The sequence below is a fragment of the Gekko japonicus genome, unplaced genomic scaffold (assembly GCF_001447785.1).
Source record: "Gekko japonicus isolate JY-2015 unplaced genomic scaffold, Gekko_japonicus_V1.1 scaffold4094, whole genome shotgun sequence".
Taxonomy (NCBI): Eukaryota; Metazoa; Chordata; class Lepidosauria; order Squamata; family Gekkonidae; genus Gekko; species Gekko japonicus.
In genome coordinates, this window is record NW_015175492.1 from 93110 (window position 1) to 103683 (window position 10574).

The following is a 10574-nucleotide window of genomic DNA, read 5'->3' on the forward strand; positions in this document are numbered from 1 at the left end:
GAAAGTGTGCTTCCTTGGAATTCTGTAAAGCAGAGAATCCTCAGTTCTTTTCCATGTAATTAACATGGGGGTAGTTTGCATGATACTCAGACTCAAGTATTATTTTTCCTGCTGCATTTCCTCACAGCCCACAGTGATACTCAAAAAAAGGGAAGGATGGGGGGGGGCCTCAAAATGACACGAGAGATTTGCCTCTTCTATCTGAATTTCTTACTGTATTAGCCAGTATACAAAGGTGAACTCCTGCACTCCACCAACTCAGGCGCAATCCGGATACCAGCCCAAGACCATTCTGCAGAATGCCCTAGAATTAAAGCGGAGGAAGCCAATGCCAACTACAGATGGGGGCTACTTCTTACTTCCTCTTTGCTTCCCGTCAACTTTGATCATCCTGTCTACAGGGCTGGCTGATCGGGAGGAGCTGTGATACAGCTGGTTGTCATACTCCTGGAGTTCTTGAGGAGTCAGCAGCTCCTTGCAAACATTCCATGACCACGAGTAGGTGGAGAAAGTCTGATAGAAGCTGGGATTCCCTGATTCCAAGCCAATCTCCCCACCACGCAGTCTCCGCCACAGCTTCAGTGACTTGTTGCGTTCCCGGAGAGCAAGCGCCTTCCGGTAGTTCTCTGTTGCTTTCTTCACCTGAGGAGGAAAGACAGAGACTCTAAGTGGAAGATTAAGTCATCTGAGTGGCTACGAACAATGCCATAAGATATCTTGTAAAGAGACTATAAGAAACTGGATTCTCAGTTAGAGTCGACTAACTTTGATCCTGGCCTTGCTCCCAAATCCTTTTCTGGCCAAGTGGGGCTAGGCTGCCTGCAGCACAGATGGAGCTCCACAGAGACTTCCCCCATTACGGTGTAGTGGTGAGGAGCGCGGACTATAACCTGGGAGAAACCGGGTTTGATTCCCCACTCCTCCACATGCAGCTGCTGGTGTGACCTTGGGTCAGTCACAAGTTCTTTCAGAGCTGTTCTCTCAAGGGCAGTTCTCGAGAGAGCTCTCTCAGCCCCACCTACCTCCCCTCTTTTTTGGGGAGGGGAAGGGAAAGGAGTTTGTAAGCCGCTCCGTGACTCCTTTGGGTAGTGAAGGGCGGGGTATTAATCCAATCTCCTCCTCCTCCTCCTCCTCCTCCTCCTCTCCTCCTCCTCCTCCTCTTCTTCTTCTCCTTCCCTGTGTTCTCCCCTCTGCTCCCATAACTGTCCCATGCCTCTGCCCCTGCCCTGGTAGCTGTGGCTAAGACCTCTTCTCCTGGTATCCTGGCCTAGGGTTGGACTACGGCTGCCCACTCTAGCTTGGAAAATTCCTGAAGATTTGGGGGGCCCTGCCTGGAGAGGACAGAGTCCACCCCCCAGAGCTGTCATTTCCTCCAAGGGGGACTCATCTCTGTAGTCTGGAGATCACTTGTCATTCCAGGAGAATTCCAACCCAACCCTGGAGGGGTCACCTTAAGCAACCCAACCCTGGAGGCTGGTCACCTTAAGCAGGACTCTGCTGTATTAAGACTGGGGCATAACTGAGCTGCAGACATAACTGGGTGTAACTGGGCTGCAGACCATTCCCACAGGACAGCATACCTGGAGGGCAGTGGGGCTCATTGAGCGAGGCAGCTTTGAAAGCCCCAGGTAGTACAGGGTGAGGGTGGAACTTAAGGCAAATGTGATTTTGGGCTGAATCAACAGAAGTACAGTGTCCAAGTCGCAATAGTCTAACCTGGAAGTGACCACTGCATAGATCACTGTAGCCAAGTCCTGGGGGGAGAGGTAGGGAACTGGTTGCCAAACCAGTCAAAGATGGTAAGAGGCTGATTTGGCAGCATTGGTGACCTGGGCTTCCATAGTTAACAAGACATCCTGTATCACTCCTAGACTCCTCACCCTCGACGCTGGCACTAACTGTGCCCCACCAAGGTTTGGGAGCCAGATTCCCATATCTGCCCCTCCCATGACTCAGGGCCTCAGATGGATTTGATTTCAGCCGACTCTGCTGCAAACAACCAGCCATGGCCTCCAAGATATCCGGGGCCAAGTCCAGCCGTCTGTCCATCAGCAGATACAGCTGGGTGTTATCAGCGTACTGGTGACAACCCAGCCCAAACCCCCGGATTACCTGGGCAAGGGGGTGCGTGTAGATGTCAAATAACATTGGGGAGAGAATCGTCCCCTGAGGGACACTGCAAACCAGTGGGTATTGCGACGCTACCCTCTGTCCCCGACCTTGGAGAAAGAAGGACAGCCATTGCAAGGCAGTCCCCACGTTGGCAAGGCAGTGGGTCAGAAGATAGTAATCATCCATGTCAAATGCTGCTATAAGATCAAGAAGCAACAGCAGCACCGACCCGCCTTGGTCCAGGTGTCTCCAAAGGTCGTCCGTGAGGACGACCAGTGCTGTCTCAGTTCTGTGGCCAGGGCAGAAACTGGACTGGAATGGGTCCAGGGTTGAGGCGTCATCCAAGAAGCCTGGAGTTGCTCAGCTGCTGCTCTCTCGACTACCTTGCCCAGAAACAGAAGGTTCGAAACTGGGCAGAAGCTGGCCAGGATTGTAGGGTCCAAAGATGGTTTTGTTCAAGAGTGGTGTCAGCTAAGCTGCCATGGAGGTTGGGGGGGGCAGTGGTACTCTAATCACCTTTGCATTCCTTCTGTGCTTCTTCGCTGCGGTAACGCTTATCTCTAAGTTCTGCAGGTGGTGGGATGTTGATGTCTAGTTCTAAGGGAACCATGGGAGCGAGCTTGGTTCCCAGCTTCAGCGCGAATGGCTGGAGCGTCTTCTCCCGCGCGCGGGAGTGTGGCTAATTGGCCAGGACAGTGGGGGGGGGGGGCATACAAATACCCTACATCCTATTATGACCCAGGGGCAGCCGCTATTCTTAACAGTGGCTATGTTAATGCATCTATAGCTTTTCAATAAAGTATTACCTTTCCTGATAAGCGTGTACTATGTTGTTGGCTGTGGGTTCTGATAAGCGGTCACACCACTGCCTCTTTCAAAGTCCCTGGGAATACCCCAGAAGACAGGGATAGGTTTATGATATCACCCGGGGGGGCTCAATGGCATCTCTGCTGGCCTTAAACAGCCAAGATGGGCATGGGTCAAAGAAGCAAGTGGTGGGCTTCACAGCTGCCAAGACCTTGTCGACTTCCTCCTGGGAGAGTCGGCTGAGGCAGTCCAAAATTGGACCAGAAGATGGTCAAGGGGCTTCCAGTTCACAGGGACCGACAAGACTTTGTCCGCGAAATGGCTCGCAGATGCCTCACAGCCGCTAGCCATTTCCTTACTATTTTGTTTGCTTTGAGGCAAAGATGTTAAAGACCCAATTGTTCTAAATAATTGGGCTGGGCGAGAGCTTGCGGACGCAATGGAGGCCACGTAGAATTCCTTCTCAGCTGTCTTCACTGCCTTCATAAATGTCCTATAAGATGCTCTTGCAGATTCATCTTGCAGATACACCGTCAGCCTCGCTCAAGCCATCTTAGCTCCCATTTCATCCTCTTTCAGCTCCGGGTTATACGACAGGGCTGGTTTGGCATGGGAGTGAAGAGGGCGCCAGGGGGTGATTTTGTCAATGGCTTTGGAGAGTCAGCTATGCCAATCCTTCACCAGCTCATCTAAGGAACCACCTTCAATCACACAGTGCTGTGGTGGAAGCTGCTGCCAAAGCAATGTTTTCCAGAAATCTGTACAGCCAATCAACTCACCAATGGCCAACCAGAAGCATTTCTACAGGAAAAGCCCCAACTGGACCTGCCCACTTTCTCAAAACACTAGGCGGGTACCAGGAAAGGTGTTGACAGGCACCACGTTGGAGACCCCTGATCTAGCACTCTGGGAGAGTTTAAAAAGCTTCATATAAATAACTACAACAATCCTGTGGGGCAGAACAATAACAAATTGCCAGGGGAAGTTGTGGGATTTCCTTTTTTTGCAAGAAACATTGGGCAAAAAACAGTCTAGGGTGCTTTCCACACTTGGATCTCATCCCTGGTTTTTATCAGAGTTCAACTCATGACACAATACCTTGCATTTATCCCTGGTTATAACAGCATCTATTTATCCCGGGACAAGTGTGGGGCAAAACCGGGGTGACTTCAATGTAATGTGGAAACAAAAAATACCCCAAGATAATTGCAGGGGTGAACTCGCGTGTAGTGTAGAATGTACGTTCAGGGACAGGGTTGAACCAGGATTTAAAGTCTAGTACGGAAAGGACCAAAGATGCCTCAGGTATAGGCAAGGAGTTTAATCACTAAAGGATTAAACATAACTCTAGGACCCTGGGTGATGAGGGCATCCCATCGATGTACAGAATGCCAAATCCAACACAAGCACAGACCCATACAAGCAATGAATGGTGCTGGTTCTTTTAACTGCTTACCTCTCGGCGAATTTCATCAAGGTTGTGTATAGTCAAACGGCGACCCTTGGACGTTAGTTCCGGAGCAAGGGAGAGGGAGGGCCTCGGAGCCTTGGAGGCTTTGCTCTGTATGACAAAAGAGGCAGAGACAGAAGCCAAACATTTAACTAGCGTGTACAGGAATACCGGGAGCAATAACGTATGGCATGAAATTTCCTTAATGGGGGCAAATTTCCTTGCCAAGACACAAAACGTTTGAAGCACAAGCATTCAGAGCTGGCATGCCCATAAAAAAAAGGGGTTGCACTTACCTGTAACTGTTGTTTGTCGAGTTGTCTTCCATGCAGACACACATTTGAGACTGCACACGCGCAGACCTGCCTCTGGAGGAATTTTCTAACTAAAACTCTGCAAAGGGTAATCTATGTATTGCATTGCATTGCATATGCATTGCATTGTATATGCATTGTAATCTATGTATTTAATCTATGCATTTGTATTTTATGGCATTTTAATCTATGTACACTGCCGTGAGCCTGCATGCGCAGACAAGGTGGGATAGAAATCTAAAATAATAAATAAATAACCTGGAGGAGTGGGCTTTAATTGCCAGGGGACAAGGGACACTGACTTGGCTGTAACAGAGTCTGATTGTATGGACTACCCAATGAGACAGTGACTGAGAGGATGTGGAGAGGCCCATATGAGGACCAGTAAAGCAAATGAACAGACTGTGGTCCTTAGGGAAAGGCTGTGTACACTGCAGGTAGTACAATAAACACCTTTTAACATCCAGTCCATGTAAGGCTCTTTCTGCTGGGGAGGAGGCGTCTGGAAAGAACATAGGTAGAGACACAATCTAGATCATATGAAACCTAGATACAATCTTAGGTTGAAACTCAAGACTAGTAGGTCAAAGGACGATCTTGTTGGGGGAAAACGGGGGGGGGGGGGGGAATGATCGCTCAACGTTGCCAACTTGCCCAACCTCCTTGTGGAGGTAATAGCCACCTAAAGGTCTTTAGGGACAGCAGGGCTAAGGGGCAGGAGCAGGAGTCATTTCGTAGAAAAAGAGGGGCAGGAGCTCATTAGCACAACTCATTAGCATGACTCATTTGCATATGCCACACCCCCTGACCTCACCGGAAGTGAGTCAGAAGGCAACACCCACCACTCAGGCTCCACTGGACTGTTTTGGATTGCTAGCTATTGGGGGGGGGATGTGCAGATCTGTCCTCACAGAGGAGGGAGAGCTTGTACCTGAATAAAACTCGGTCTTAAAGGTGCCACTGTACTGTTTTGGACCGGGGGGGGGGCCTCTGCAACTTACCTGGTTGCTTCTTGCTCTGACTGAGGGCTGCTGGGAGCAGGGGGTGGGGCTTGTTCATATGCCCACCCCCTGAGCTCTTTACTGCCAGAGCTCGGCTCCTGTGCGTTCCCCGCTCCCACAGGAAATGACCCCTGGGCAGGAAGGCAATGGCTTAAAGGGTGCAAGCATCAGTTGGGCCAACACTAGTGGAAAGGACATTTGAGAGATAATTGGAGTATATGGGGGTAAAGACTGTAGAGGCCCTTCACAAATTGCTTGGCAGTGCAGTGAGAGAACACAGCTGAACTGTCAACAGGGTTGTTGAAGGCTGAAATGGCTGCTAGATGAAACTTAATCGATGCTGGTGACAACCCCGTCTCCCTCAAGGGGGGTGGACAGTGCTAAAAAAACTTGTCATGAGACTGGGCCTGTGTAGTGAGGCCTAGTGGCCCCGGGGAAGCCTGTACTAGAATGGCTACAGGGCCTACATTTCCCAGGCCCCCTTTGGACCCTGTGATTGGTTAGCAGGGGATTTGGAGGGGAAACTTGGACCCGTAGAGGAGTAGAAACTTATGTGTAGATCTGCCACTACTGTTGTTATCTTTTTGTTTCTATTTTATACATACTCCCCCCTTTTCTTTTTATTAGTTGCTAGATTTTGAGTTTTTTCTCCTCCCCTTTTCTTTTTACCCTGTTTTTTTGAAAAAAGAGAAAAAAACTGGAGGAAATCTGACTAGACGCAACACTGGGTGTTTCATGTGCAGAAATCCCTGGGGTTTTTCTTCTGCAAAGTCAAACGCATGGAAACCCAAAACCAGTTGGGACCACAATGCAAAGAGACAGGGTGTTGAAGACTTCCCACCATGCTGTTTTCCTGACCTGAAACAGCCTTGGGGAGCTGTCATTTCCTCATGGGGGCTAAATTCCAGGACCTGTATTCTTTCCCAACAGGGCACACAGCAGCTCCAAGAGGCCAGTTCTGATTGGGGAAGCTGTGCATGCGGTGGGCAGAAGGCATCTTCAAGACGCCCTTCTTGTAATCCCAAACGGAATTGGGTTCCTCGGGCACCTGATTTTTATTTATTTATTTATTTGATTTTTATCCTGCAGGGCTCAGAGTGGCTTCCAACAATCAGACAGACAATAAAATCAGAACTACAGTTTGAACCAAACCTTACAGTTCAAACTTAAAATCAGTCAAATCAAATCATATCAGATGGTGCCCTCCAAAAAACCTTCAGAGGTGGATAATTAAGGGAGCAGTCAACCCAGCGAGATTTGTGGCCCAGCAATGGAGAGGCCAAGTGATCTTTTTAGCCATGACTGTCCTCAACCATACACCTGGTGAACCATTTCGGACTTACAAGCCCTACGGAACTGAACCAAGTCCTACAGGGGTTGAGTTTCACTAGACAGGAAGTTCCACCAGGTTGGGGCCAGTAGGCCCTGGTCGAGGACAGCTGGACCATTCTGGGGCCAGGGACTAGCAATAAATTACTACTACAAGAGCTTAATGATCTCTGAGGGTGTATAGGGAGAGGTGGTTCCTTAGATACAGACCGTTTAGGGCTTTGAAGGTAAGTATGGAAACCTTGAACCTGATTCAGTACTCAGTCTGTAGCCGATGCAGCTGGTAGAGCACAGGTTGTATATATGCTGTTATGGGTATCCCAGTAAGGACCTGTGCCACCTCATTCTGGACCAGCTGAAGTTTCCAGAGCAAGTTCAAGGATAGCCCTGCATAGAGCGAGTTACAGTAGTCTAGTCTAGAGGTGATGGTTGCATGGTTAGCGCAGGATAGGTAAGAGATTGCCGGTCCCGGTGAAGATGGAAAAATGACGTCCTGGCCACATTTGTGATTTGAGCCTCCAATGAGAGGGAGGCATTAAGGATCACACCCAAGCTCCTGGCAGAGGGAGCTGGTACTAGCTGTACTCTGTCAAGAGTGGGAAGGTGAATTCCCCAACCTAGACCCCCCGACCTAGCCACAGGACCTCCGTCTTTGATGGGTTCAGTTTCAGATGACTCGGTTTTAACCATCCTACCATTGCCTCCAGACAACTGGCCACGTCTCCTGGGATGGTATCCGGTCAGCCGTCCATTAACAGATACAGCTGGGTGTCATCTGCATACTGATGACACCCTAGCCTGAAACTCCTGACTAACTGGGTGAGAGGGCGCATATAGATGTTAAACAGCATCGGGGAGAGGATCAGTCCCTGAGGGACCCCGCACACTAGCGGGTGTTGTGATAAGACCCTCTCCCTTAGCACCACCCTCTGTCCTCGCCTTTGGAGAAATCAGCACAGCCACTGAAGGGCTGACCCACATAAACCAATGGTGGCAAGGTGGTGGGTCAACAAGACATGGTCTATCGTGTCAAATGCTGCCGACTGATCTAACAACAGCAGCACAGACCCACCCCAATCCAGTTGCCTAAGGAGATCATCTGAAAGGGCAACCAACACCAGCTGCGTCCCATGGCCAGGTCAGAAGCCAGACTGGAACGGGGCCAATGCCGACGTGTCCTCCAGGAAGACCTGCAACTCTTCTGGCGCTACTCGTTCAACCACCTTACCCAGGAATAGCACGTTCGAAACTGGGTGATAGTTAGCCGGATCAGAAGGATCCAGTGATGGTTTCTTCTTTTGAATGGGGAAAAAATCCCGCTGGCAGATACCTTCCTAGAACTCCAAGCATCTTGCCTAGTTGTTTTTTATGAAGAATATTATTATTTTTAATAACAATAACAATGAGTCCACTGGGGAAAGCGATTAATAAATTGAAAGAATTATTTTTAAAAATGTGTATCAATAACAATAAAAGGAGTTAAATCATAAAACAATAATAACAACAACAACAGTTCCAAGTGTCTCAGTCAGTACAACAGGTCAAGTATAATACAGTTGTAACATAAAACTCAATAACAATCTAACCATTCATACTATAATTTTATGAATTCATAACTATCATGCGAATTAAAAGAATTTCTACCATCTGGGTTACAGTCCAGCCTTTCTAATACAGGCCACCATTTGCTAATGAAATCCTGATATGCTGAGTGAGGATCAGATTGCTGGATACCTGACGAGATTTTATGCATTATAAAGTGATCCCACACTCTGGTATACCACTGATCAATTAGTGGGGGTCCTGCATCTTTTTCATTTGCATGCTATTGTTGTCTTAGCAGCCGAGAGGAGTAAAGAAATCAGTGCTTTCCTATTTCTATCTCTTGGGCTCAGGCTTCGGAGTTGTTGAGGAAGGGAAGTCAGTCTGAGGCTCCTTGAACCAGAAGAGCCTCCCATTTTACACCATAAGAATTCCAGTCTTGCAGCCTCAAGGCTGGCGCAGAAAACAACCTGGTTGTCACAGTTCTACAGGTGAAGCTAAGCAGATTTGACCCCAAGCCCTATCTGGAAAGTGGGGAATAAGAAACATTATTATCCCAAGGTATTATTATCCCAGGCACTAAAGACCAATCCAAACCTGCTCTCACCTCTGGCAGCCACCTTCTCTTGTGGAAGAAATGGTCCTCAAAAGATGTGACAGGCTCCATACTCCTCAGGGCTGCCAGTTTGTGGATATCCTTCTTTGGCTTTCCTGCCATCACACAATCCCGGTTGGGGATCAATGGGAAGATGGGTATCTGAGCGTAGGGGCTGTCCGAAGGGGTAGTGGTTGCTGGCAAAAGGGAACATTTAAAAAAAAACCCCACATCAGATGTTCAGAGGATTCTAGTCAAGGACCCTGTTGCCAGCGCTACAGTTCAGCTTCCAAACCTGTCAGAACTGGGATGGCAGAATGGCAAAAAGAAGCAGAAGCAAAATCAGCCATGGGGAACTCAGACAGGCAAGCAGACAATGGGAGAAGGGGCTTAGCTGGGGAGGAAATGGGGAGGAAGAAGAAGACACAGAAGAGGAGATTGGATTTATATCCCGCCCTTCACTACCCAAAGGAGTCTCTGAGCGGCTTACAAACTTCTTTCCCTCCCCCTCCCCACAACAAACACCCTGTGAGGTAGGTGGGGCTGAGAGAGCTTGGACAGAAACTGCTCTTTTTCAAGGACAGCTCTTGTCAGAACTATGGCTTGCCCAAGGTCATCCAAGAGGTGCAAGTGGAGGAGTGGAGAATCAAACCCGGTTCTCCCAGATTAGAGTCCGCGCACTTAACCACTACACCAAACTGGTGGAGGAGGAGGAGGAGAAAATTGGATTTATACCCCACCCTCCACTCGGAGTCTCAGAGTGGCTTACAAACTCCTTTCCCTTTCCCTCCCCACAACAGACATCCTGTGAGGTAGGTGGGACTGAGAGAGCTCTTTTCAGAATTGTCCTTGAGAGAACAGCTCTGACAGAACCATGGCTTGCCCAAGGTCATCCAGCAGCTGCAAGTGGAGGCGTGGGGAATCAAACCCGGTTTTCCCAGATTAGAGTCCGCACACTTAACCACTACACCAAACTGGAAGAGTCTGGTAGCTGTTTGTTGCTTGTTGTTACTATGAACTGCTTTTATGTAAGTTCTTCTTGTGCTTGGCCAGTTTTTGATAAATTTGTACTTAGTATTTTAGACTTTTGGAGTACCACATGCCGCACAATGGATAATATGGTAGCCAATGTCTGTAATTATAGAATGTAGAGAGTTATTACTCCAGTTTCATTAATTAGTTATGAATATAGAATACTTTAGTAATTCAGAAGAGTCCAGCATATCATATATATCTTTGGAACTCTTCTACTATAAGGATTTTACTATGAATGAATTTATTGGATTGGCAGACTGTGACAGCAGCCATGAAATTAAAAGACGCCTGGTCCTTGGGAGGAAAGCGATGGCGAACCTAAACAGCATGATAAAAAGTAGAGACATCACCCTGCCAACAAAAGTTCGCATGGTCAAAGCAATGGTATT

The 10574-nt window shown here is 48.4% G+C and overlaps 1 protein-coding gene across 1 annotated transcript; it reads right to left on the minus strand.

Annotated features, from left to right (window-relative positions):
* Positions 1-348: 348 nt before the first annotated feature.
* Positions 349-9347, minus strand: EFCAB3 (EF-hand calcium binding domain 3; the record flags this gene model as incomplete). Its single annotated transcript, XM_015425991.1, has 3 exons — positions 349-642; positions 4376-4480; positions 9163-9347. Coding segments are annotated over 3 exons (584 nt in total), but the record flags the coding sequence as incomplete, so codon positions are not given.
* Positions 9348-10574: the final 1227 nt, after the last annotated feature.